The 27,076-nt window shown below is 53.3% G+C and overlaps 10 protein-coding genes across 10 annotated transcripts; 6 read left to right on the top strand and 4 right to left on the bottom strand.

Moving 5' to 3' along the window:
* Window positions 1-1,560: 1,560 nt before the first annotated feature.
* Window positions 1,561-2,028, top strand: PHYSODRAFT_499017 (hypothetical protein; the record flags this gene model as incomplete). The annotated part of the gene is made up of 1 exon (XM_009529128.1): window positions 1,561-2,028. A coding segment is annotated over one exon (468 nt), but the record flags the coding sequence as incomplete, so codon positions are not given.
* Window positions 2,029-3,268: 1,240 nt separating this feature from the next.
* On the top strand, window positions 3,269-3,634 carry PHYSODRAFT_301060 (hypothetical protein; the record flags this gene model as incomplete). Its single annotated transcript, XM_009529127.1, has 1 exon — window positions 3,269-3,634. One exon carries the CDS (start codon window positions 3,269-3,271, stop codon window positions 3,632-3,634), a length of 366 nt encoding a protein of 121 aa, XP_009527422.1.
* Window positions 3,635-9,326: 5,692 nt separating this feature from the next.
* PHYSODRAFT_261393 (hypothetical protein) lies at window positions 9,327-9,704 on the bottom strand (the record flags this gene model as incomplete). Its single annotated transcript, XM_009529126.1, has 1 exon — window positions 9,327-9,704. The coding sequence occupies one exon, from the start codon at window positions 9,702-9,704 to the stop codon at window positions 9,327-9,329; it is 378 nt and encodes a 125-aa protein (XP_009527421.1).
* Window positions 9,705-9,824: 120 nt separating this feature from the next.
* Window positions 9,825-10,235, top strand: PHYSODRAFT_499760 (hypothetical protein; the record flags this gene model as incomplete). The annotated part of the gene is made up of 1 exon (XM_009529125.1): window positions 9,825-10,235. A coding segment is annotated over one exon (411 nt), but the record flags the coding sequence as incomplete, so codon positions are not given.
* A 1,859-nt stretch (window positions 10,236-12,094) lies between these two features.
* Window positions 12,095-13,156, top strand: PHYSODRAFT_301057 (hypothetical protein; the record flags this gene model as incomplete). Its single annotated transcript, XM_009529124.1, has 1 exon — window positions 12,095-13,156. One exon carries the CDS (start codon window positions 12,095-12,097, stop codon window positions 13,154-13,156), a length of 1,062 nt encoding a protein of 353 aa, XP_009527419.1.
* Window positions 13,157-13,679: 523 nt separating this feature from the next.
* Window positions 13,680-14,189, top strand: PHYSODRAFT_332171 (hypothetical protein; the record flags this gene model as incomplete). The annotated part of the gene is made up of 1 exon (XM_009529123.1): window positions 13,680-14,189. One exon carries the CDS (start codon window positions 13,680-13,682, stop codon window positions 14,187-14,189), a length of 510 nt encoding a protein of 169 aa, XP_009527418.1.
* Window positions 14,190-14,404: 215 nt separating this feature from the next.
* On the bottom strand, window positions 14,405-16,478 carry PHYSODRAFT_332170 (hypothetical protein; the record flags this gene model as incomplete). The annotated part of the gene is made up of 4 exons (XM_009529122.1): window positions 14,405-14,645; window positions 14,878-15,237; window positions 15,269-16,173; window positions 16,242-16,478. The coding sequence occupies 4 exons, from the start codon at window positions 16,476-16,478 to the stop codon at window positions 14,405-14,407; spliced, it is 1,743 nt and encodes a 580-aa protein (XP_009527417.1).
* Window positions 16,479-19,905: 3,427 nt separating this feature from the next.
* On the bottom strand, window positions 19,906-20,100 carry PHYSODRAFT_380291 (hypothetical protein; the record flags this gene model as incomplete). The annotated part of the gene is made up of 1 exon (XM_009529121.1): window positions 19,906-20,100. A coding segment is annotated over one exon (195 nt), but the record flags the coding sequence as incomplete, so codon positions are not given.
* A 146-nt stretch (window positions 20,101-20,246) lies between these two features.
* PHYSODRAFT_500984 (hypothetical protein) lies at window positions 20,247-21,412 on the bottom strand (the record flags this gene model as incomplete). Its single annotated transcript, XM_009529120.1, has 2 exons — window positions 20,247-20,897; window positions 20,921-21,412. 2 exons carry the CDS (start codon window positions 21,410-21,412, stop codon window positions 20,247-20,249), a joined length of 1,143 nt encoding a protein of 380 aa, XP_009527415.1.
* A 1,876-nt stretch (window positions 21,413-23,288) lies between these two features.
* PHYSODRAFT_301055 (hypothetical protein) lies at window positions 23,289-26,214 on the top strand (the record flags this gene model as incomplete). Its single annotated transcript, XM_009529119.1, has 6 exons — window positions 23,289-23,570; window positions 23,606-24,694; window positions 24,730-24,922; window positions 25,015-25,098; window positions 25,125-25,415; window positions 25,472-26,214. The coding sequence occupies 6 exons, from the start codon at window positions 23,289-23,291 to the stop codon at window positions 26,212-26,214; spliced, it is 2,682 nt and encodes an 893-aa protein (XP_009527414.1).
* Window positions 26,215-27,076: the final 862 nt, after the last annotated feature.

The following is a 27,076-nucleotide window of genomic DNA, read 5'->3' as shown; positions in this document are numbered from 1 at the left end:
TCAATTTCACTTTGAAGACCTACATCAGAAAGCGAGGAAAACAAGACAACGTGCAAGAGTTAGAGCTGTAGCGTTTCAGTGCACGTCAAAAGTTTCTAATGACGTACTCTGCCGCCCAAAAAGCAAAAAAAACTAAATACTGAAGTAGCAGCTTGTTCTCTGAATCGCTGGTCTGATTAATCGCTTAGTGCATTCCTGACCAAGTCGATCCATCAATTTTCATCGATAAACGAGGGTTTATTTACAAATACCGAATTTGTTTTGCAGAGGGATACACCCACCTATGGGATACAGGATAGTATTAGCTAATCACAATTGTGTCTTCAGATTGACAGGGCTTGACTTGTTGAGGGATACACCAGTTTCAAGCCAGTAATTTTTGCACTCTCGGCCGCTCAGCGCGCGATCATTTCTGCAACGGCGCGAGCGCCACCAAGTCACCCTCGCCTGTCTGGAGGTCAAGGCAGGTGGAAAACGACGCGGGTCCTACCATTTGCACTGCACTGCTGCAATGAAGAAGGCTATTGCCGAGCACCTGAGACTACACTGCAATGTTTGTTTCACTGTAGATACGTTCTTTCCGGGTCTACCTACAGAGTAGTGGTGTTAAGATGGGCTCTTCGTTTAGCTCTATAGCTGCTGGGGGTGCTTGTCGGCGGCAGGAACAAACGCAAAGCTTGCTCTACTGAGCTTCAATCTCAAGTTGGGGTGGTGGCGGCGAACAAGCTAATAAGTTGGGCTGTGTCGGTAGAAGGAATGGGCTGACACCGATGGCTACATTGCGAGTTGATGAATGCTGCGAGGTTCACTCATGCTGGAGCCAAGTCGGACGCGAGACAAGAAGATCTGCGCGCCGTTAGTTGGGACGCGACAGACCAAAGATTTTTTTTTACTGTTGAAGTTGCTGTAGTGCATGTCCGACAGCTTTCCCTCCTCGTGTACGACACGTTGCATGTGGGAGTATGCGGTAGGAGAAAGAGAACAATGAAAGCATTCTGGTTTTGGTTCCTGTTGAGCTAAGTGACACGAGATACTCGTTTAGTGTTCGTCTGCAAGGCCACCTACGCAGCAGGATCCAGCCTGCGCTCTGCTAGAGACCTGTCGGCTAGGTTATGAGCCCAAAGAAGGCTTCTGGACAGAACTAAAATGAGCAGTGATCCAAATCAAGTCGTGTCGAGTCAAGGAATGCAGAACGTGAGGGCGAGTGGACAAGGCTCAAGCTCGAACACGCCGGGGCAGCCGACGATGGTACAAGCGGCATTGGGGCCGTCTGGAGGGCAGCCTTTAGTGGATTCGGGAGCTGTTGGCCAGCCTGCGACGGCGGTGGATTCAGTGCCCCAGGGGCAACCTGGTGGACAGCTACCTGCTAATCCTGTGATTCAAGTGCCCAAACCACTTGGCAGCAGCAAGCTACCCAATTTCAACGATACCTTCGAAGTCTATCAGATGCGGCTCAAGTTGTACTTGGAGTAGAGGGACTCGTGGGGAGTGGTGACTGGTGAGGAACACCGTCATGAGACGGACCCACTGTTGCAGCGTCATTTTGATGACCGCAATCGACTAGCCATGGAGACAATCATACGTGGTGTGAAGGGTGCAGATGCGCAGAAAGTGTGCAACTTCGACACAGCGAAGGAGATGTGGCCGACGCTGACCGCTGAGAAGACGCAGCGAGATTTCTCGTATGCGGTGCACCTCAAGCGCGAACTGTACACGCATTCCTACACACCGGGGAAGAAGATGGCGGACTACATTCAAGAGATGAACTCGCTTCGTCAGCGACTGCAGCACATGGGGCCTGGCTTTGAGATCCATGATAATGAGATGTCTCAGTTGCTGCTGATGGGAGTTTGTGCGGTGCATCGGGAACTTGTGACTCAGTTTGACTTCTCTTACCGGCAAGGTCTGTTTCCAAACTTGCAACAAGTGAAGAACGCGTTGCTTTCTCGTGATGAAATGGAGAAGATGGCTACAGACTCAGCTGCAAATAGTGGAGCACCGAGTTGTGGCAGCTCGGTAGTGATGTAAATGGGCCAGACTTCGGGCTGGCAACCGAGCCAAGGCCCACCTCCTGGACCTGGGCCAGGGCCGTATGGACCTGTGCAGACGACTGGAGCTGGCAAGCGTCGTGCCATTCGCTGCTATCACTGCCACAAGCTGGGTCATATGCGGAAGGATTGCTGACATTACAAAAACAAGAAGGATTGCTGACATTACAAAAACAAGCAGTCAAAGGCCCAGCAAGTGAAGAGCAACACGCATGGTAAGGAGAAGAAGAAAAAGAAGGACAAGGGCGGAAACGGAGACGGTGGTGGACCCAAGCAGAGCAGTGCACCGACTACTGGTGCAATGGGCTACATGCGGTTTGTAGCTGAAGTAGACCGGGACGAGCAGAGCAGTAGCAGCAGTAGTTCGGAGAGTGAACCTTTCGTCGGCATGGCGATGAAGGAAGGTCGGATCGGTACGAGTGGTGATTGGATGCTGGACTCGGGCACCACGTCGCATGTTTGCATTGAGCGCGAGCTGTTCACGCGATTGAAGAAGTCCAAGGCAACATTCAAGGTGTGGGATGGTACGGAAGTTTGTGCGGGTCTGTGGTGGTTACTGCCGTGGACGTGCTGAGCCAGAGCGAGTTGACACTAATGCTCGATAACGTGGAGTTTTCCCCTTCTGGTCCAGTGAATTTGCTCAGTCTTGGTCTCTTGCTGAAATCAAGTTGGGTGTTGACCACTAGTCCTCCGAATGAGCTGCCTTGCAAAATGTTTTTGACGCGTGATGGTAAATGCTTGGAGTTCATCTTTCATGGAGAACACTACTGGTTGAACAATGGGACTTTTGGCGAGAACAATGCGGTGGTGATGTCGAACGTGAACGCAGATGCGAGTCCGTTGATGCGTTGGCACGAGCGTCTGGCCCATCTCAACGAGGCATCACTGAAGTACATGGCGAAGCATGATGTGGCCAAAGGAATGGACATCCCTTCGGATCAACTGAGAATCAAGCTGAAATGCTTGAGCTGCATGTCGGCGAAGAATGACGTTCGGTGACGCTACGGATAAGCGCACTACGGCACAAGAGTGAAGCTGCTGGCAACACACTGCGGCTGATCGGGGGGATAGTTGCTGATGGCAAACGAATCGCCCGGTTCACGAGTGACGGAGGGGGAGAGTATATGAGTAATGAACTGGCTGCGTTCTTGAACAAGCACTATATCGAGTTCATCCCCACTCACCCGTATACTCCACAAGAAAACTGACTAGTCGAGAAGATGAATGGAGTTCTCGTGAACAAGATGCGCGCTGTGATGCATGCTGCCAATTTGCCGAATGTGTTGTGGACTGAAGTCCTGCCGTACGTGGTGGAGGTGGACAACTTGTCGCCGACAAAAGCACTGAAGGGAATGACGCCCACGGAGAAGTTGACTGGGCTGAAACCTGACATCAGCAAATTGAAAGTTTGTGGCTGTGTGGGTTATGTGTTTATACCAAAGGAAAAACGAAAGAACAAGCTGTCGGAGAAAGCTGAATCTGCGTTGTTCCTCGGACTTCCAAAGACTAAGCATGACTACCGACTGTTGCATCTGCGAACTGGGAAGATGGTGGATCCCGTGACGTCAAGTTCCGCGAGGACGTGACGGTCGAGCGCACGTATATCAACGCGCTGCTAAAGGGAAGGCAACACTATTATCCACAAATTCCGTTTATGCCGCTGCCTGTGGAGTATGTTGCAGAGCAATCAGTGCGTGTCAATGCTGGTGATTTGGTGCGTCGGGCGGTCAATGAAGTGGCAAGTGGAGACCACGTACAACAAGGGCATTCGGATATTGCAGAGCTGCCAGCGCGTACTGCGAACGTTGATGCTTCGGTGGAAGGAGAGCATGTGCAAGAATTGCATCCTGCTGAGCAGCAAGAGCCCCAAGCTGACGTTGCAGATTCTGTGGGAGAAGCGCATGCATCAGAGGTCCGCCAATACCATAAAAAATTGTATTGCCAGCAGCATGACTCCATAATAAAGATTTCAATATAGCGGCAAGCAATAGTAAATATTGCCGTAATTTATATTGTATTGTTAGTTATTTCTTCATGTTCTTCTAACACTCGCTCTTCTACCACTACTTCCCGTAGGCACGCCTATCTCGATAAAATCTCTGCGATCCACAGGCCAAAACACGCCGAGCACCTCCTCAAAACGCGCAATGGCATCTTGTGGTAAATATGACGCTGGCTGCCAAGTAGGACGGGGGTATCCAACCCAGCTCACAAAGTAGTAGTCGTTGCCATCCAGATCAGTCTTTTTTGCATAAATAAACTCAAGGGTGTATACAATGTTGAAATGAGACGCTAGGCCACCCGAGAATGGCGGCTGGGCTTCTCTACGAGTCTGCTCCTGACCAGTAATTGTATCGACGCTAGTGTAGTGTGGAGGACCCCATTGTTGATGTCATCGGTGGTGCCATGTGATGCCATCAAACGTAGGTTTGTGGTGGGCCGCAGAACCGCACTTTTTCATATTTATTGTCAATAATTGGGTCAATATCATATTGTATTGGTAGCTGGGATGTCCAATAATAAAGATTTTTATTGCAAAACCCAATTATTTATTGAATTGAAATATTTTTTTCGACCTCTGGCATGCATCTCTAGCCGGCGGCAGTGATTCGGTTGGAGCTGAAGACACGGAATGCAATGAGTCAGAAGAGGATAAAGCCTACGTGAGTCCGATGCCGACTGCCGATGATCTTAGACCATGGAGTGAGAGGCACAAAGAGGCACGTCCTCATGCAGGAAGTCAGCCACGACGCAGCTCTAAGAGACAGCGCGGTTTGCGACGATCGCAACGTAAGCGGCAAGCCAATGTACGCCTATTTGACTACTTTATGGCTACATTTGAGGCGCTCGAATACTGTGCAGGCAATCCGACTTCCGTTGAAGACGCGTTGAACTCTCCGATGCGTGACAAATGGTGGCAAGCTATGCAATTGGAGATGGATGCGCACAAATTGAACGGCACCTGGAGACTGGTTGAGAGGCCAAAGCAACCGTGCAATATACTGAAGTCCACATGGGTGCTGAGACCGAAGCTCAACGAAAGAGGAAAAGTGGATCGGCTTAAGGCTCGATTGGCTGTGAGAGGCTGTGGACAAAAGTATGGTGTCGATTACATGGAGACATACTCTCCAGTGATGCGAATTGAGACAGTGCGGCGGCTGCTCATTCTGGCGTTTCTGCATGATCTGGACTGTTACCACGTAGACTTCATTACGGCATTCTTGAATGGAGGGCTGCGTGGCGTTAAAATATTCATGGAGCAGCCAGACTACTTCCACGATGGCACGGATCGAGTGTGTGAGCTCCTAAAAGGACTGTACGGCATGAAACAAGCGTCCAGGCTCTGGTATCAAACGCTGCATGAGTTTTTACTGGAGATTGGTTTCACGCAGTGTGACTTTGATGTGGGTTTGTACCAGAGATGGAAGGACGGACGCGTGGTGTACCTGACGGTGTACGTTGATGACTTGCTGATCGCCGGCAAGACGGAGGACATCGAGGAAGTAATTGAGGAGTTGAGTGGCAAGTTCGCGCTCAAGAATCTGGGAGCGTTAAGCACATCCGTTCCATGGAAGTGAACTATATTCCTGGTAAAGTGTTGTGTATTTCCCAGACGGCCTACATTGATCGGGTACTGGAGCGCTTTGGCATGAGTGATGCGCATCCGGTGGGTTCGCCGTTGATGCAGAATGAACAGTTACCTCCCGTGGAGACGGACGAGAGTAAGATTAACGATCCGAACATCCCGTTCCGAGAATTGGTGGGAGCATTGCAATATCTGGTTGGTTGCACACGGCCTGACTTGGCCAATGCAGTACGGAGTCTCTCAAAGTACAGCAGCGCGTACACCAAGGCGAACTACATGTGCGCAAAGCGAGGCTTGCGTTACCTTCGTGGTACACGGACGTATGGCTTGGTGTACCGGAAAGAAAGTGTAGTGCAACCACTGCAGATCGATGCATTTTGCGATGCTGACCACGCTAATTGTCCGGATACGAGTCGGTCGGTTACTGGCTATCTACTGCGATTGAACGGGTGTCCATTCCTGTTCAAGAGTAAACAGCAGGACAAGGTGGCCACTGCCACATGCGGTTCCGAGCTTTTAGCTGCAAGCATGTGTGTTGGGGACTTGATCTGGGCACAGAAGATGATGAAAGAAATTTACGGTCAAGCCCTGCCGTGCTCTACGCTTTATATGGACAACCAAAGCACTATCAAGGTGATCTCGGAGCCTGGTAACTACAAGAAGATGAAGCGATTCGCGAAGAAGAGTCGTCAAATCACCGAGTTCGTGGAGAGTGGCAAGATCGAGTTGCAGTATGTCCCGTGTGGGGACAATGTTGCCGATATCTTCACGAAGGCGTTGGGAATTAATGGGTTCCAGAGTCTGCGTCAAGCGCTAAACGTTGAAGACGTGTCAGTAGCAATCCCGGTCCAGCAATGAGTGAGGTGGGAGTAGCAGGAATGGGCTGACACCGATGGCTACATTGCGAGTTGATGAATGCTGCGAGGTTCACTCATGCTGGAGCCAAGTCGGACGCGAGACAAGAAGATCTGCGCGCCGTTAGTTGGGACGCGACAGACCAAAGATTTTTTTTTACTGTTGAAGTTGCTGTAGTGCATGTCCGACAGCTTTCCCTCCTCGTGTACGACACGTTGCATGTGGGAGTATGCGGTAGGAGAAAGAGAACAATGAAAGCATTCTGGTTTTGGTTCCTGTTGAGCTAAGTGACACGAGATACTCGTTTAGTGTTCGTCTGCAAGGCCACCTACGCAGCAGGATCCAGCCTGCGCTCTGCTAGAGACCTGTCTGCTAGTCGGCAGCCGCATTGGTGAGATTCGGCCTTGAGAGACTTGAGGTGGAGTGCTCAGTTTAGTAATTTTGATAAATACATCTGGGCGTCCGGTGTCGATTCGTTTTTTGAGCAAAATCGGGCGTCTGGTATTTGAGCTCCGGTAGGGTGTATCCCTGAACAAATTCGGCAGCAAGTCAAACTGCTGTACAGTGGAGTACAAGAATACACATACCCCGCGTAAGGTGATATTTTAGGTGAGTGTTACCTGTGGCGGCAGGTTGTGTGGAGCACCCCAAATAGCTACATTCGAGCGACCTAAGTCGAAAATTTGCGTTTACCGATCAGAATTTGACGATAGAAAAATAGATTACCGCAGCCACCCCGGTAATCTACAGCCGCTGCATGATCAGTTGGCTATCAGATACGACACAACGGGGGCCGTAGCTACCGGTGCGGCTGATCAGTGGTGCTGTTGGTCAGGAGCAGCCCGTGATCTCACGCATTTAAAAATGCGTGAGATCACGGGCTGTATTTAAAAATACACGTCAATGGCGCGGACAACCGGCAAGTACAAATGCAAGAACAAAAGTGTGACCGCCAGCGACACTGTGCAAGTTACCGCAGTATTTTACCCTCTGTCTTGCCGCAGTGGTTGACGGGGAGGCAAACTGTCCTGCGGAGGGGTGCCGTACGACGAGTCCATTTCGGATTCGGCTCAAACCAGCACTTCTCAGAGTGGAAACACGCCGGATTACACAATTCAACATGCAGACAGTTCACCTGCTCCTGGCGGCGCTTGTTGTCAGTGCCAATGCCACTATTGTCGCTAAGAATAAGCTACACAAGCAACCATCACGATCTCACAGTGTTAACAAAGATAGAGAGCTACCAAGTGACGAGATGAGAAGGAGGAGAACATTTTCGCACCCTCAACTGAGGAGGAGAGGAGACTCTCCTCGGAAAAATCCCTGGTACCGTCATCAAGAGCTGTGTAGAGGATAGTGTGTCCATTGTGAACAAGCTGGACGAGGTTATGGAGAGGAACCCGAATTTCGTGGACAAGCTGAGCATGGATCTTGCAGCGATTGAAAAATTGGAGAAGAACTCTGAATTTGCTCAAGTGTCGAGGAGAAGAACATTTCAACCTAACGTGCATCACTTTCCTCTTTTGCTTCACCAATTTTTTTTGTGAAAACCAGAAATTTCAGAGCTTCTTCGGGCCGGAGGCACGACAAATTTGTCAACGGTAACGCGTAGCGCTTTACTTCCGCCGCGCTTTCTTGCAGTTTAGTAGCTGCACCACCTCATCATAGCCGACAACTTGCGCTTTCGCCACAGCATTGTGAATACTGGACGAATCGAACAATTCCACAACTGACAATCGGCTTTCAACAACTGCAAGCTCCAGAGCGCACGCAATAGCCGACGAATCGCTTTTGTCCAGCAAACTAGCGACAACCTCAGCATGACCCCGCACTGCAGCACTGATCTAAGCGCGATGGATATTACAAGGCTCCATGTGATCCAGCAAAAGCTGTAGAACGCAAACAGAACCACTCATGGCAGCACATTGAAAGATTCGCTTGTGCGCACCGAGATCGCATTTACTTTGCAGCATCGTCGATATCTCAGTGTCACCCGATGATATTGTCTGTTGTAGAACGTTCTCAACCGTCGGGTGATCCGAGTGATCAAGCAAAGCTTGCAACATTTCAGCCTTTCCCATGGTGGCGGCGTCGTATAAAGCCCACGCAACACGATGGCGTTCACTTTTCTCGACAAGAAGACTGGCCACCCTCACAGAGTTGTTTCTGACGGCTGCCCCCAAAGCATTTCCAAGGCCGACCTCGCCACACTTGGTAAAAAATTGTTGCAAAGTCTCCAAGTCGTCATTTGCTGCGGCTTGTTGCAGCATTAGTGTGATGACAGGTGCCATTCGCGGGTTCTGCAAATACTTTTCCTCGCACAGTTCCAGCAACAGCCTCTGGACTTCCCGCTGCCCGTAGACTACTGCACGGTTCAGTATGTCGCCGGCATACAAGGCGCTTTTCTTGGTTAGGATCCCGAGTAGTACTCGGAGTACCCCCAGATCGCCAGCATCTGCAGCGTGGATCATAGCTCTAGTGACAGCTACTTGGATAGGATGGGTAAACCGGATGCCTCTCAAACCTTGTTGGATGCCGCTTGTACCCATTGGAGGACATTTTCCCAGCAAAACCTTGACCAAATCAGTGTTGTTGTTTTCTGCAGCGGCAACCAAGTGTTTCAGGAAGTTGACATCTCTTGAGCACCGCCCGCATGGTGTCCGCACTGAGTGTCGCCGCCACACTCCGAAAAGTGGATTCGATGTAGAAGCTTTTTCCAGTTCTGGGCAAGCCACCAACGGTGATCCGCCGAAAGACTCGAACAACAGGAACGCGGCCGTTGGCCGCTGCTGTGACGAGCAATCTGTTTAACTCAGACTCGTGTAGGATCCAGATTCTCAGCAGGAACTCGACAACGTCCACGTGGCCATGCGTAGTGGCCTCCGTGAGCTCCTGCAGCCCCCGACGCAAGTCCGGGTAGAACCGGTAGAGCCACTCCAGCACTTCCAAGTAGCGGCCGAGCAGCCCTCGTCTCGCTCGTGGTGCAGTCTTTGAACAATGTCGAGACGTCCGATGGCTGGAGCTCCGTCCATAGCCCCAACTGTATCAGGGCGGAACCCCTCAAACACCTTGAACACGCGCTGCAGGTCGTTGTACACGGCAGCGTCGATGGTCGACGGCAGGGCGAAGTCATTGATGAGCTGGGCTACGTGGGGGATGGCTTGGATGTGCGGCGGCAGTGCGAACTGCAGCAGCAGAAGTAGCGGAGTCGTCATTTCGGGTCAGGCAACCGGAAAACTTCTGATGACAAATTATGCCTTTCATTTTCTTACGGCTTATGTTGCGCAACGTACTTCGTACGAACCTATCTCCTTTCATCTTTTGGCGCATTCCTCATGACCCCGTCGCCGCCGCTTCCACCTCCGCTCTTAAGCGTCTCGGCGGCTGTGCCTGACGACATCCAGGCTGTCCCGCACCTCTTCCAGTCCATCAACTCCTTCCTCCTCCCACGCACCATCGACGCTGCCGTCTACAGCGACCTGCATGGAGTCGTCGCCACCTTCGGAGATGGTCTGCCAGTGACCTCGCGCGCAATGGATGGCGCTGCCGCCAGAGGCCGCCTGGACACTGTCAAGAGGCTCTTCGCTACCAGATCAGAGGGCTGCTCCACTGAAGCCTTCGTCGGAGCTGCGGCAAACGGCCACATGAAGGTGCTGCAGTGGCTGAGGAAGCACTACCCAGAGCTCTACGACCCCATGAGATGCCTAACTGTAGCTGCAGAACATGGACAGGTAGACGTGGTGAGGAGAACGAGGCTACACAGAGGGCGTGACCAGCACGTGAGAGACTTTATTGGTCCACCTATGGAGGCAGCCGCGGCCAAGGGATACGTCGGCGTGCTGGAAGAGCTCCAGCCGTGGCCCACTGATGTAACCAGAGCGTTCACAGCGGCGGCGGCAAATGGTCACATCCACGTGCTGGAGATTCTGCACGCTTACTGTAGTGAGAGACGTTCGCGCACCTTGTGCTTCAGAACAGCGCTAACGGAGATTGTGGAGCGTGGGAATTGTGCGGCGGTCGAGTTCCTGCTGCCGATTACTGATGAGAGTGACATTGGCCAGATGCTGTCTGCTGCAGCGCGAGCTGACCAAAAGAGGGTGGTCCAACTGATACTCAGATCACGCGAGATGGAGGAAACCATCGTTCTCCGCGCACTGAAGGAGGCGGCAGAGAACAGCAGCTACGGTGCAGTTGAACCTTTGCTCGAACGGTTCTCTCGTGGTGAAACGAGCAGCTCTGCGATGTCATTTGAAGAACGTCGTAAGAAGAGCAACGTTGAGGGCTCTCTCAGCGTCGCATTACACTCAGCAGTGGCAAGGGGCGACGTCAGGATGGTTGGCGTCCTTGCCGAGCGCTGCCAATCGGATGCAGTTGAAAGCGCGTTGGGGAGAGCAGCAAAACGAAGCGGGAATCGAGACATGGTGAAGCTGCTTCTCGACACTTGCGCTGCGAGAAACAGAACGCATTCGTACGCTGTTGGTGACGCTGCTGGAAAAGCGATCTCCTGTGGCGACCGTGACGTAGCAACGCTGCTACTTGGTGAATGCAATGGATCTGCTGCTGGACAAGCCTTGCTAATTGCTGTGAAGAAGAACCATCTCGAGTTGGTTAAACTGTGTGCTGGAAAAAGCGATGGTCTCTTTAAAGTTAAGGCGCTGGTTCGAGCAGCACAAGGCGAGCAGATTGATATCCTGGAGGCGTTGATCGAGTATCTTGACGAATCGTCCGTCTTCAAAGCGCTGAGGCACCTTCCGTTCGATGTGAATACCACCATGTTGCAGGCAATGTTAAGCAAGTGCGCACCTACTTCGCATGCAAGGATTTTCACGGATGCTGCTGCGCGGGGCTTCTGTGGCTTGGTTGACAGCTTAAAGACTGAGATGGATTCCAAGAGCATCCGTTGTGCAGTCATGAATTCTGCGTCGAATGGCCATTCTGAGGTGGTGAGCTCATTGCTTAGCAGTTGCGATTCAACCTCTATCGGGTGCGCACTAGAAGCAGCAGCCATGAAAGGGAAGGTGGACGTCGTTGATCTTCTTCGTGGGCTGAGTGATGCAGAAAGCATTAGCAGTGCGTTAGCGTCCGCGGAAGAAGCTGGTCTAACGGAAGTCGTGCAGCTGCTGGCCAGCAAGAGACCTCGGCTGGTGTAAAACGTGCTGCGGTCTGCGCTGAAATGTGTGTGAAGCAAGACCAGCCTCTAGGTTTCAGCGATTTATTTACAAATTCGACAGTGACGTTTTTTTTCTAAGGATTTGTTTTGCCATTTGAGAAGAGAAGGCCCCAGGTACTTGACCTGGTGGCGTATATTTAGGCACTTATTTCGGAGCCTGCTGGGAGCTGGCACTTTGACGTCTAAGTGAGTTACCCTAAACTATTCCTAGTTGATCGGTTTCCCTTCCTGGGAGGTGGTGGTGAGGCGGCGGTAGGATTTGTTTGCCATTGCCTGATCACAACTATCCCGATACGTCGGCACTAACGCCAAACGCAGCAGGTGTCCCTATGTATGTATGTACTGATTTGATAAACATAAGGCTAAGCTGCGCGTGCTCAGTCGTCAACACAGGATAGAGTTCTGACATGGCGTTCAGTCCCCAATCTGCCAAGCATGAACGACCCCGAGTTGCTGCGGATTGTGTGTCGCGTGTTGCCGACTGAACTGCTCGCGATTGTGCATATTCCTGAGCTCGTGAACACTTTCCTCCTCCCCGCGACCATCGACAGCGCTGTGTACAATGACCTCGTGGGTGTGATTCAAGCCTACGGATGCTCTCGGCCTTGGACTGTTGCAGCGATGGACGGAGCAGCAACAAGAGGGCGACTGGATATCGTGCATTGGTTGTACGCTCACCGCTGCGGAGGATGTTCAACTGCCGCTTTTCTTGGAGCAGCATCACACGGCCATCTCGACGTACTCAAGTGGCTTCACAACTTTTACCCCATGCTGTGTGATTCAGAAAAGGAGCAGGTGTTAGCTGCAGAATATGGCCACGTTGGTGTGGTAAGATTCCTACTACCAGGACGGAGAGCTCGTGAAGTCAAGGCGTGTCTCGTAGCTGCAGCCGCGAATGGCCACGTTCAAGTGATGGAGGCAGTTTTCCCATGGCCAGTCGATATGACGCAATGCTTGGTTGCGGCGGCGGCAAAGGATCACTTAGAGGTGTTGCGATTGTTGCTCGATAGAGGCTACAACGACCAGATCCGGTATGTTGGTCCAGCATTGAGAGACGCAGTAGCTGCCGGTCAGGTCAATAGTATCCAGTTTCTGCTCGACAAGTGTGATGATTTTGGCGTACGAAGCGCTTTGGGTACTGCGGTGGAGAGCGGTCGAACTGCAGTAGTGGAGCAAATTCTGGGGCGTTGCAGTCCCGATGAGGTTCCAATCGGACGTGAGTTAAAGAAGGCAGCCCAAAGAAACCAGTGCGAAATAGTCCAGCTTCTGCTCGCAAAACGTGCGCACGCGCGTTTGGGTCTGACGAAAGAAATCCAAGCAGCTATTGATGTTGCATTCCTAGATGCTGTCAAGCACGGGCGTATCGATATTGTGAAAGCACTGGCAGACAGCAGTGGATTCAGTGTTACCGACGCGTTACGCCATGCAGAACGAAGGAGACAGTGGGAAATCGTGAAGATGCTGCTCGATTTCGCCAGAATGGAAGGTTCCATTTGAAATCAGGATGATACAGGTACGTACTAGTGCCGATGCATGAGAATACGACAGTGGGCACTGCCCACATCGCTTCCTGGGCAGGCACGCATTTGTGGCATCAACTCGACAAGCAATCGACCAACCTGGAGAGGATCAGCATTGTTTGCATGAGTGACGAACCCTCTCATCGTCATCATTGCTAAATGGCCAGCTCTTGGCGCTGGGATGATCGTTGGGTGGCCGGATTCACGTGACTGCTGCTAGAGTCAAGAATGGGACGGCGTGGCGAGCAGTTCAATCATGGTGGGTTGGGTCTGCACTCGTACCGAGCGGCAACGAGGTCTGAGTGAAATGTCGGCCACGTCGGTGGAGACTGTGGCGAATCGATGTCCACGTCACTTCAACGTGGAACTAATCCTTGATGCTCATCTTGATGCCGCGCAATCAACCTCCATAAACACAAGAGCAGGTCATTGATCACGACGAACTCACTTTCCGTTTTGCCGCCATCGACTAGAGACCAATCCCACAACCAAATCAGCAAATGGAGAAGCCGCAGCTCCTCTGCGTGAAGTTGGCACTGTCGCCAGAGTTCGAAGCCTTCCCCCATGTCATCCAGTCTGTCAGCGACCTCCTTCTACCGGGAACGATCGACGGTGCCATCTACAACGACCTCCACCGCATCAAGAAAGTGTACGAGCCCTTCCTCCCTATCACCGTCGGAGCTATGGATGGAGCTGCAGCCAGAGGACGTTTGGACATCCTGCAGAGGCTGCAAAATGCTCATGGAGAAGGCTGTTCATCCGCCGCATATGTCGGTGCAGCCGCTCATGCTCATCAGGAGGTTATCTGGTGGCTCAATGAGTTCTACGAGAGCTTGGCTCCACCGGCCGAGATGGTTCGCGCTGCTGCTCGAAATGGCCACATCCGGGTGGTGGACTTGTTGTGGAGAAAGTTGAGCCGCGATGAGTTGGAGTCCGCTCTGGAAGTGGCTACAGCGAGCGGACACAACGACGTGGTGGAACTGCTTCGCGTGAAGATGATCGATAGCTAACTTCATAATGTTCAGATGTAGTTTGTGTAGTAGTGGCCCCAAGTTGTATAAGCTGATCGCGTTGATCTGTAAATTAACGTCTTCGCGAGCCTTTTCAATGACCAATTGCAAGTTGCTAACGTATCCCCACAATATACAATAGGAAAACAGATAGTTTTGCGTGAAAAACTAAATAATTACCACGAACCGACCATCAAATCAACCTTCACACTAACTTATGAGGAGGAAGACGACTCAATCTCCTCTGGGAAGCACGGGAACTTCTGCAGGTCCTTGATGACGTCCAAGGCGGCCATGCCCCGCAGGAACTCCTTGTTCGGCGTGAGCCAGTCGTCCTCCAGCAAACCCTCTGTAAACGTGCCGTAGACATCAGCTGGGTTGTACTGGTAGGCGCTCTCGGGGTTCAGCGACCACATGTATCCTCCAGCATAACCGGCCTTGAGCATCACTGGGTATCTTTTGGCAAAAGGCCAAAGATCCGGTTTTCTCAGCACGAGGAGAGAGTGCACGGCGAAGACAGGATCAGGCCCCCATCGCGCGACCCGTGGAACCGCCAGCTGCAGCTGCACATAGGTTAGTTTAGAGTTAGCTCATTCTCCAATCTGCTCCGTCGAGCAACGACCCACCGCACCTCACCCTAGCAATGGTGCAAGCACCAGTGCGGTCGACCGATAATGAATGCAGCTACGTGTGACCCCTCTGCGATGACGAATGTGAAGGAAATTCGATGGTGAAGTCGGTCGTGCGCTTGGTCGTCTTCATGGGGTCGGCGTCCTTCGCGTACAGACCGGCGAACTCGCCCATGACCATAGCGGAGTTGGTGTCGACACCCAGCAAGTAGCCGAACATGACGTTCATAGTCGCCTCAATGTTGGCGCGCAGGTCGTCGTCGCCCAGCTCGACGTAGCTGGAGAACGCCCCGCCATCGGTCGTCTCACCAACTTCTGCGTAGAGGTACCAGGCCGGGTACACGCCCGTGTTGTAGTAGTGCGGGGCCCACGCCATCTTGTTGCTGGTCATGAGCGCGACGGGGTTCTCTCCCAGCATTCTCGAGCCCGCCACCCCACCAGTCGTAGTACATGGCCGTCCTGCCCCCCACCGTGACAGTGCCCGAGCTGCCGATGCCTTCCACGAACGCCATCCAGTTGGGGCAGCCCTCCAGCATGCGGTTACCGATCAGCGTCGCTCCCTGCTGCCAATCGGGGGCGTCCCCACCCCAGGAGCTCTCGTGGGGCTCGTTCTTGAGGTCGAGGCCCAGGACGTTCCAGTACTTGGCGCTGCAGAGGTTCTTAGTCAAGATGTCGACGGCCTCCAGGAAGTCGTCCTCGGACACGCTCAGCGCCTCGCTGTACCAGGCGCCGCCCGACTTCTTGGGGTCCAGCGTGTGCAGGCTGATCATGACCGAGATACGGCGGTAGCCGAGCGCCTCCACGATCGACTGGATGGCCGACACGTACGACGTGATGTTGAGCGCTCGGTTCGTGTTGACGTTGATGAGGGACTTCTCCGGGGACGTGTTAATCAGGATGTTCTTGATGCAGACCGGCAGGCGCACGCTGTTGAAGTTGTTGCGAGCGAGGAACGCCGCGATCTCGTAGACCGACGTGCCGTTGTCTGTGTTCTCCCAGAGTCCGAAGGGGATGGCCAATGCCGTCTCCATCCCGAACCAGTTGACGCCCTTGATACCCACGGGCACCTCCGTGCCGTTCTTGGACACGGCGAAAATCTGCCCGTTCTTGCTCTGGTAGTCGGGCAGCTCGCAGCCCATGTCCGGGTACGACTTGGGGTTGCCCACTTGTCCGTCGTCCGAGATGATGACCTCGTCGTCTGTGAGTCCGTCGTTGATCCTGCGCTTCTCCTCCACCTTGTTCTCGAAGCGAACTTGTCGGGTGGAAGCGCTGTCGCTTTCGCTCATGGAAGACAGCGTGATGAGGGCGGCAGCGCCACCAACAATGGCACAGAAGAGAAGGAGGCCACGCCATGTCTACAGGTAGACATCAGCTATGCAAGCTGAACCAGGTAAAGCAGCATTTCAGTCGGCAGGATACGTACCCGGATCCGACCCTTGTAGTTTTTTACTCGTTCTAGTGGTAGGTCGCCACCTAAATCCAAAGCTTTGATCTTCAGCTCGGTCTGGCGCTGGGTCGCGAATTCTGGGCCGGAGTCGGACATTCGGTCGGCAAACGCATGTACTTGGCCCATTGTGTACTCGCTATTCCGGTAGGTTGGGGACGGTGGACCATCAGCGCTGCTCGACTCCAAAAGCACATCGCTGTCTATGACTTCCATGCTGATGACAAAGGAAGCTGGCGCGAGAAGGAAGAGATGCGTAGCAGTCCAGTTGCGGAATGGTGAGCCGAGGCTCGCGCCTTGAAGGCGCACCCGATGGGTTCAAGGGGCACACGAAACTGTCCACGGTTTGTGGAAGTGAATCCATCAGCCATCGGCCATCCTCAGAACCCGGTGGAGGACATTTGCCGAGTGCGGTCGCTGCGGCAAAACGGACTCTGATGCAATAGGTAGCTGTATCCCCACCGCAACGTTTGCACCTAGGTTGACACGCAAGTCAAGAATGCAGATGTACAAACGAGGGTTCAGTAGAAAATCGTGGCACAGCAAGTCCGGCTTCATCAAGAGAGGATGAACATGAGCAACAGGCGTAACCTTACGTATGAGGCATTCCGTTCAAACACTTGACATTCGATGATACACATGTACTTACTAACGAGGAGTCGGATTACCTAAAGGATCGACAGCCTCGCACTGCATTATCAGTACTTCGCGGTCAATATCCACCACGTTACTCCTGCTATAAAACGCTTTACTAGTTTTGCTCAGGTGTTCGCGGTGATTTTGAGGATTGAACTCAAAGTTTGTACACTATTTACGATCTGTTTTAATAATCGAAGTACTTGGAGCGGCGGCCATGTAGGAGGCGAATTGTCGGATAAACTATATTTGTGAACATATTAACAATGATAAAAAGGTGATGCAAAAAATCAACTAGCCGCTTCATTCAGTAGCACAAAGAATAGCTGTGGTGAGCTCGCTTCAGTAATTGCGGTAACACATCCTGATCATTACGCTTTCCGTTTACGAACCATTTGTACTTAGCTGTCTGGAACCTGTCAAAGTTGATCTATTCTTCCATGACCTCGAATAAGCTAACCTCGTCGTCGTTGTAGCCTAGCAAAACGGAATGTACCCTGCCGTCGCTTTGGCCAATTGAAAGATACTTTTTTTACCTAGCAGTTTCGTAGTAGAACACCAACAACCTTCTCGTGACCAAAACTCCCACTGACAGCAGCACCGACCGCGTTTAGCCACTTAAACTCATTGATGAAGAGCTGCTGGGCAGAGTGTTTTTTGTCCAAAACGGGGTATTATTGCTGCCTTACACAATCCATAATCATGTTGTGACCCATTATCCGCAGTTCGTGAGAACTGTCGTTTGCGCCCCTGCGGATGTTTGAGATAATGCAATATAAGGTATTATGTTGCATTATCGGTTAAAGAGCTATTTGAAACAACAGCAATGACAGTTGTACAGCAATTGTAGTACAGCGCAAACTCCGATTCATTACAGCTCAAAGCGCTTTCGGCGACAAGCTAACCAGGCAGCAGCAATAATAAAGAGGGGTGATGAGTCAATCAATGCAATTTGTGAGGAATCGACCGTATCGGGCCAGCAAGCGAGCAATAGGTAGGTCGCCGTCGTATCGGCTAAGTTAGTTTAGGCATGTGGCTGTCATTTCTAAGATACGATATCTGTATGTACATGTCGGACGCCACAGCAGCAGCAACTATAAACCGTCGTTGAGTAAAACAAAATTATCGCTATTGATTAATGGTGTTGGGTGCAGACTGTTTGTTGAGAGTCGACTTTGAAGTGAGGAGACCTAAACGGCATTAAAATCAGTGTAGCAATTCTACAAAATCAAGTTGCAGGCGTCAAAATTGGACATATAGCCCGAATAACCCCAGAAAATAAACACATTATACATTCAACATGAACCGAAGCTCAGTCTGGCAGCTTGAAGCTGTGCAGTATGTACCATGAATAGCAGTAACGCTAGTATGAGTTCATGCAATGAAATGAAATTTGCGGTTATGACGGCTGACTACGCCCGTCGCCGCGCACTGCTGCAGCGCCTCATACGGGGACTCCCGCGGTAGCAGCCCAATAGTGTGAGTTCACGTAGATCCGCCACGGCAGATCGAGCAGTGCAAGCCATCCAGCAAATTGACGCATGATATTTCACAGTTCAAAAATAAGAGCAAGCGCTAAAATTCAAGAACGTCTTCATGCAACGCTCATCTGCGGCAAACATAGCGCTACTACATAGTAGTAAATAAAGTTTTCTACTGTGCAGGTTTTGGAATACAGTAAAAAAAAGACCGAACTGCGAACACCGCGAGCCAAAGCCCGCAAACCAGTATTAACTGTTATTGCCGCTTGCAAATACTTTGTCCTCTAAAATAGACCTCTAAAATAGACCACGCCTGTCTCTTACTATGAGTGGACACGAGATAGGCGAGGGCTGTTTTAGCTTTGTGCTTTGGTGAAGGCCGCTTTTAGGCCCAGAACTTCGGTTTGGCCCGTCTAGAATGGCATTTCTGCGTTTCCAAGCCGCAGAAAAGCGTTTTGGTCGGGAAAACAGAGCCCCAAGCTTGCATGTTAGACCAGTACTGGCGATGTATATAAATCAGACCTAGATTTTAATTAAGAGCTGGCTGGATTAAAATCGAGATTATTGACGAGATAATAAGCATGCGTTGGCCAAAATATCTGCAAACAGCAATACCCGTTTGATGTTGATACATGCAGATTTTTTTGCCGGTTTTCTTTCTTTTCCAGCGTTTTTGCCTTGACTGAGTCATCATAGCGAGCTCGCCAAGTCGGTTACCTTTGACGCCAGCACATTGTGTGTCGTTATAGCCCAGTCTTAGTACCACAATTAACATTTACCGGAAGATGCGAACTCAAAAGTCAATCTTTCGCGCCGGGTTCTACTGCTGAGCCATTTACGGCAGGCTGTGGCACTCATACTCCATCCCTCTCCGCCTCGATTTCTTTCCTTACCTCAGCCGTGGTTTCTTGCCAGCGAGTGGTGGCACAACTTCTGCGTTTGCCGACGCCGATGCACTGCTGATGATTCGGGAGCCCCGTTTCACACGAGGCATTGGGGCAGTATCCGCCTCATGCTTCATCGTCGCTAGTTTTCGAGTCCATTGAATAGTCACCGGATCGCAATTTCGAAAATGGAGTAACGTGTTCACCATCTCAGTTTTTCTGTCGTGGGCTACTGGGGGAGTGCTGCACAGCGGCAGCACCTCAACGAGATGTATTAGCAGCAGCGCCTCTGGTTTGAGGAGGTTGCCCTGGGAGTGGCGTGGCGGGTTTGAACTGGTCGGCTTGAGCGCAAATTCGCGAATGGCCGCCCCCACCGGTCTTATCTATCTAGTGCCTACTCTAGCTTGGTCACTTGAAACTCCTCGGGTATTTGAAGGTGCTCAATCGCACGTAGTCAGTAGCACCATTCCAGAAAACTTCTCTTCCGCACTCCAGCGGAAAGCACACCATTTCTGTCGTGGGCTACTGGGGGAGTGCTGCACAGCGGCAGCACCTCAACGAGATGTATTTAGCAGCTGCGCCTCTGGTTTGAGGAGGTTGTCCATTGTAGTTTGCCGCTGCTAACATCGGATTGAGTATTGCCCGCGCCATAGTTGATGTCTGATGATTATTCAAGCGAATGTATCGCTCAAACGCGTCCGATCTCCACCGCCCAAATTGCTTCACGGCTATGCTGTCGACACCAGCTGCGAACAGTGCCGATGCCCCACCACTGCGTAAGGAGTGAGTGCCGAAGTGCTGAGGCGGTTCATCAGCGGCGACGGCTGCTGCCTTGATTAGCTGCGAAATGTCACGGACTTGTACAATTGAGCCCGAAGTGATTGTGCAGAGCGGTTCTGTGGCTGGTAGCCGAAGTTCACGGTGATGTTCAGCCAAGAACCATGTAGCGTGAACGGGGCAGAGCCAGTTGGATCCCGAGCGTCCTATTGACCGGGTGGTGCCTTGCTTGTATTGGTCGTTCTTCCCACCCCGAAATCTAACAGCAACTTCCGTGATCTTGTCAAATGTGCTACAGGCCATTCTTGTCGGTGAACGAGATGTCTGCGCGAGTCAGGATGAACTCGTAAACCTTTTTCCCGACAGCTAGATATTCGGAACGGCGGAGTAGAAGGAAAACCCCCAAGACCACAGCCCCCCCCGATAACGCGGTGGCGGGGTTGGCTGAAGTCAAGGGACTTGTGCATGATTCGTAATAGAGCGACTGTGACCGGAGACTTTCTTGATGATTTGGCGTCCTGGCGGCGCATTCCGTTGAGCGCGAGTTTGTGTCTGTCCGAGAGCCCAACTGAGTACCCGAGCACGCGACGATGATGCCACGAAATGTGGCTGATTTTGGAGACGACGGTAGAGGTAGCGTTTCCTTTGTTCTCGTAATTCCACCCGAATTTCCAGCAGTGCACGCCGAAGAGTACAAGTTGATACGAGTGCAACTCTGTTTGAGGTAGCAACCAAATGGAGAACCCGAGCATGTTGCACCACTCCTGCCATTGATGCCAAGTTGTTGCGTACTTAACGCGGGACGACTGGGCCAGTGATTGGGATTGAAGGTCTTGGAGAAGGTTTGATAGAGCTTCCTCAAGGCCTTGGGCACTGGAACCTGTTTCCATGATGAAGAAAAATTAGTCCAAATTTCCGAAAAGGGAGAAACCCATGCCCGAGATGCCGCGTCCGCGGCGATGTTCGTCGATCCTGGTAGATGCGATGCAATTACTCGAACGTTGAATAATACTTCGGCGAGACCTATCGCGCGATTGACTTCCTGGCTAAGCTCGTTGGTGCTCGCAAGCGAGTTGCTCCATGCCACCGCGGCTCGGTTGTCACTCCAGCATTTCACGACTACGGTGCGATCTGGATCCAACGACGTCCATGTTGACCCCCAGATCCAGAGTGCGAGTGCGATGCACATGTGCTCTCTAACATTTATCGAAAACGTGTTTGATTTTGAATCCGCCATGATCCACTTTGTTTCTTCGGAGTCGAAAGCAATTTGGATAAATTCATTGGCCGACGGGTTTAGCACGGCAAGGCCCATGTCGGAGCTCAGCGAGGGCGACGGCCTCTTCCCGGACCTGCAGCCGCAGGCGTCCATATACAGATGCAGCTGAGCTGTCGGTTCACGGCTGCCGAAAATTGACAGTGGTAATTCTTGTAGATGCCCGACACTCAGTATGCGCTCAACCAGTCGAGATCGGATTTTGCTCCTGCTGAAAGTTTTACTGCGCCATGCCGGGGAGCTCGATTGCACAAAGACTGCAGGTGCTGGTAGAATGGCCGGGAAGTCCGACGACAACTACAAACGTGGCGTAAACTCCCGAGAAGTTTTAGGAAGTCAGATTTCGTCACTGTTTTTGATTGCTTCAGTTTGCGCACGCGACCCAGCGCCTTGGCAATCTTGTCAACGGGCATCGACACGGTGCGGTTGGCAGTATCCGACGTTAGGCCAAGTGCATTAAGCCGTGTTTCCCACTGTGAAAAAAATTCTTCGTTGATTGCACGAGGGCCAAGAATGGCCAGCATTGCGTGTCGAAGGGTTGCTTCTGCTAACTATAACCGGTCCTCCGTATCAACTTCGATGAGAAGGTGATCGTCGACCCACTCAAATCCCCAGAACGCTTCGTTGTCTTCACTGGCCGACACTGTATGTGGCGAATTCTGCTGTACGAGCCAAGTGATTGCGCGACCAAAGGCACTGTAGAAAGGAGGCGAGCCGGACCAACCGAAGGGTGCCGACAAGTCTATCAATAAGGCTTTTGCTTCTGGAATTCGAGCTGCCATCCAATGTGTGGTGGAGTGGATCCGGTGGAATTGGCAGGGATCCCACACTCACACACTGCGCCCAGACACCAACTAACGGAGGGGGTACTCCGATAACCGTAGGTTGCTGAGTGGCTCACCTTGTGTACCCGTCGGCGGGTTGGTTCTGCTCTCTCGTTGACACAAGATGCGCAGCGGGTGAACTTGAATGTCCCTGGCGGGGACTTGGGGAGATGTTGGGGTAGATCCGCAGTGGGGGTTCCTTCGCGCGGGTCTGGGTAGGTTGATCCTTGGTCTTGGCCGTAGATCTTGTGGATCCGATAAGTAATATACCGGATCCGGAGTTGCTGCCTTGTTGGGGGTGTTGTATCCTTTTCCTTTACGTCGCTTGCCGCCTACGATTAGCGGGGGAGCTGGGGGGCGAGGGCCGAAGGGCGCGAGCTGCTGACTAATCTATCCAGCAGTCTGCCACGTGTGCGGTGGGCAAATCACTTAATTAAAGTATGGACCAATACTAATCCCAATACTAAGGGCCAAGTGTGTGGTTCCCAAGCAAATTCAACTCTGATTTATGTTAGCCAATACCCAGCCTTCCCATCCGACTTGGATCCTATCCATGACTGGCTCTCCCTCCTGCCTAATTATCCCAACATAACCACTGTATCAATAAGCTGGTACGGATCCGCACCTAATCTAGGGGATCCTAATATAGATGACCGGATCCGTATGCACCACACCACTCGCACCTGATCCAACTTCAACTGTCCTGATCCCGCAACCGTGCCTCCATCCCGCAACCATGGCGTCATCAGAGGGACTGTGCATCGTCACCAACTGCCGGATCCCACTACCCAGTCAACTGGCGGATCCAGTCCCATCAAGACCCTTCTTGAGCGGATCTTCTCACCACATTCGCCCCTGGGACGAGGTCGCTGCTGCACAACGGCATCACCTCGTGCCACCTTTGATCCGCATCATTAATTGAAGATTTCCCGCAGTTCTGGCACAACCGCTTTCTGCCACCATTCTTCTTCACCATGGCTCAGACACGCCACTGCCGTCCTGCGACTGGATGTCCTGACGTGCCCGAAGCCCCGTATGAGGCAGACCCTCCTGCACCGGGGACACGTGTGGCTGTCACCGTCGGATACGGTCGCTCTTCGGACCCCCCGCCCCCATGTGTTATCTGCGACTCCGCGCCTTCTGACCCCATGTTGTCCGTCACGCCTCTCGCGCTGTCGCTCGACCCGACTGAGGTCACGCCGGCTGCGTTATTAGCCGTATCCAACCACTATTACACGGTGCTGGAGGCCTTTGACGAGCTGCGCCACGCGTATACCCTTGCCCGCCAGCACAACGGACAGCTTCACGCCGCACCCACCGCCATGCGAGAGGTCGCAGACCGCTTCGTGACCTTCGTCCAACGCAAGTACAACGCCAGCCAAGCCAAGTTAGACGACGCGAACTTCCGGGCTGCCGATGCCATTGCTTCGGTGGATCGCATGAAGGACCAGCTGCACCAGTTAAGGTTCTCCGGATCGAGCATGAGCTGCTCCGAGAGACGTCAACCGAAGCTTACGACCGCCTTCAACATTACGCTGCTCAGCTAGAGCGACGGATTGAGGGCCGCTTGATGGATGGCGAGTTGGATCGATCCGTCCTCCAGATCGCTCGAGACCTGAGTGAAGTTCGTCGCGAGAACGCGGATCTTGCGCGCCACGCTGCTGATCACCACAACCCAATTCGCTCCGCTCAAGCTGCCCAAGCTTCAACCGTCGCCGATCTCGCCGAATCCCGTTCCCAGTGCGACGCACTCAAGTCTCGTCTCGGGGATCTGTTGACGCATGCCCAGAGAGTGGAGGAGTCCAACCAGCAGCTTCGGGAGGACCTACGCACGATTTCGGGTGGGGATTCGGCCGTCCACGGACTCCATCTCGAGATTCACGTCCGCGGCGAGCGGATCCGCGAGCTGGAGGGTTTGCTTGATCGCATCTCTGCCCATCGTGACCGGCTACAGCAAGACTTCGACGACGCCAACCGCCGTGCTGAGCGTGCGAACGGAGCTGTGGAACGGGCCAATGCCGCGGCGGACCGCCAGCAAGCTGCGGTCCAGGAGTCACATCGCCAGAATGCGGCTACGCTGGAGCGGGTCCACGACGTAGAGGGGCAGTTGGACCAGCTTCGGCGCGAGCGGGATCAGCATGCTCGCGAGTACCAGACCGTCGCCACCAATTTCCGTCGGTCCCAGGAGCGGCTCACACAGGCCAACGCGCGGATCGACACCTTCGCACACCTCCGCAGCGAGAGGGACGCTCTTCGTGAGGAGTTGCGTGTGAGCATAGCCGCTCCGAACAGTCTGCAGGCAGAGAAACAGGTCCTCCAGGGCGAGCTGAGGGCCTCGCGCGAGGCGCTTACCCCTGCCCGGCCCCCTGCGTCGACTCCTCCGCCTGCCACTACTTCTTCCGCCCCAGATCCGGCCGATCCCGCTCACGCTTCCTGTGTGCGTGGCTGCAGGGAGCTGCTTGTGCAGATCGCCGACATCCAGCAAGCGTACGGCCACCTTGCCGCGACTTCGACGGCCTGGAGGTGGACTTCGGCTCTCTGGAAGCCGAACATGGTGACCTGGGGGAGATCTACCATACCTTGTCGGAGGATCACACCTCCGCGCTGGAGCGTATCGCGCAGGTGGCGGCTTTGGCCGTGTTGGTACCTCCTCGCGTCGCTGGGGTCCAAGTCCCGAGTGTTCCGTCTCCAACCGCCTGCGTTCCTTCTTCCTCCAAGCGAGCCCGTCTGCCCGCCATCGAGCCTGGTCTCGTGGCCGCTCCGGCCGCGAAGCGTGTTCGTCGTGTGTCGTCGCTGGCGGGTCGGCTCCCCGCCGCTTCTACCATGTGATCGAGGTGACGCCTGCGGGGGCCACCTTGTCTAACATTGTTTCAGCCGTGGATCCGGCTGGTGACGAGGTGGATGATGATTACGCCTGCTCCAACACGGGCACCGAGCCCAATACTCTGACTCCGACGAGTCTGACGACGACGGGCTGCGCGTAGCCCAGGCTCGTTTCCGCTCCGACTTCCGCCGTCGCGACTCTAAGAGTTTGGCCAGATCCGGTGTTTCCTCGGCTTCTGAGGGTTCTGCGGCCGCTCCGATCGTCGTGGAGAATGCAGACGCCGTGGAACTTTCAGGCGGCATTGATGAAGATACCAGCACAGTGGATCTCGACGATTCCTCCACAGGAGTATCCTTATCTGCAGCGCTGCGCGGTGAGGGTCCTGGGACTGGGGGCCAGCTCACGGTGGGATCTGCTACGACTGATGGGGCCGCACACGCTGGGGTTGTTGGTGATATGCTTATTCCTTTCGGGCCACTCGGATCCTTTGTGCCTGGTCTCCGGCAGCAACGTGCGGTTTCTACAGAGGAGGTCGACCCTTGGGAGCCGTCTCGGATCGCCGTGTTAACCATGACACCGCCACGCCCCGTGTGGTGATCGACTATCAAGTGCTGAGCGTGGGCTGGATGTTTCCTGAGCGCGTTGGGCGGGGTGGCACTCTGGATCGAGCGCTGTATACACCCGAGTTGATCTCGCGCGTCAATGTGGAAGGCTTGTATGCCGAAGAGCCTCGGCAGGCATTGTCCACCAGGCCCGCCCCTCACACCTTCGATTTGGATGTTTCGCCTCAGCTGCTGAGTATCGTGGATGGTTACATGGACTTCGAGAGCGACTGCTTGCAGGCGATCTGGGAGTCCACCCATCCTTTCCCCATCCCGAAGGCGTTGAAGAGGTCCGATCCCTGGTTTGCCTCGTTTTACACGAGCCGCAAGAACCGCAGCTCTCATGTCCGGGAGAAGTACCGGGATCGGCAGGAGCAGGGCTTCGAGAAGGCTCGGCGTACCGGTTGTTGCGATCTGGATCTTTGGCTGGATCCCATGTTCGCCCGCTTCCCCCAGCAGAGTGAGGACACCACGTGGTTCACTGGTGGAGAGGCCATTGCAGCGGGGCGTGCGGCACCCGCAGATCTGGTGGACGCTCTGGCCGACTGCGACCGCGCTGACCCATGGCGTAACCACTTCCGCACCTCTGCCGGCTCGCACCCTGCACTCCGCATTGACCGCCTTCGCCTAAAATTCTCTCGTGCCTAGTGGTGGTGCAGCGATTCCGCGGGACTTCTCCCTCTGGCGTCTAGTTCAAGCGTGTTTGGTAGCGGTGTAAGGTGGCTAGTCGTTTTGACTGCATGTCTTAATTCAACTTCAGTTTCATCACTCGCAGTCCTCCTCATCTTTTCGTCCACAATCCAGATCCATTTCATCAGTCGTCATTCCGTTCACTTGTTCATCACATATACATGTACCCCAAGTCTTCCACAGAAATGCAGCCTCCCTGCCCATCTTTCTCCGCTAGTTTTATCTCATGACGGCCTGCCCGTCTGAGAGCGCCCTTCCTCCTTGATGCTGCAGCCGTCCTGCAGATCCTTCACTTTGATCTTCACGTCGGTGCCCAGCCCACCTGCGTGGCTGCCTCCGTCACTCTTCCTCGTGTGACTACATGGCTTGGAATCGATTCCGTTTCGCATGGGCGGTCAGAAAGTCGTGGATCAGCGCGCCGCAGTTCAAGTCCGCCTCATCCACCCACGAGAGCTCTTCGTATCCTTTCCACCTGATCTGAAATTCGCGCAACGTACGTCCATAGCGCGTCTTTCGTCCAGTCCTCACGTCCAAGATCTGCTCCACTTCAAACTCGTCTTCTCCCAGCTCTCGATCCCAGCTGTCTTCTGGCAGCAGGGCTTCATCGAAGTCTACTCGATCGGCCTCGTCAACAGTTAACTGGATCCGCGGGCGTTCGGGAAACTCTCTCATCAGCTTCCGTTTGGCAATATGTACCACCGGAAAGAGGTGGTACTCAGTCCCTGCAGTTTCCAACCGCACCGTATACTCGTTCACCATCTCTAGCACTCGGAAAGGCCCGTGCCACATGTGCGCGAGCTTCTTGGCATAGCCCTCCTTC

Source organism: Phytophthora sojae, assembly GCF_000149755.1.
Source record: "Phytophthora sojae unplaced genomic scaffold PHYSOscaffold_4, whole genome shotgun sequence".
Classification (NCBI taxonomy): Eukaryota; Oomycota; class Peronosporomycetes; order Peronosporales; family Peronosporaceae; genus Phytophthora; species Phytophthora sojae.
Note: the sequence above shows the minus strand (reverse complement) of the source record. Positions and strands in the feature narration are given on the sequence as shown.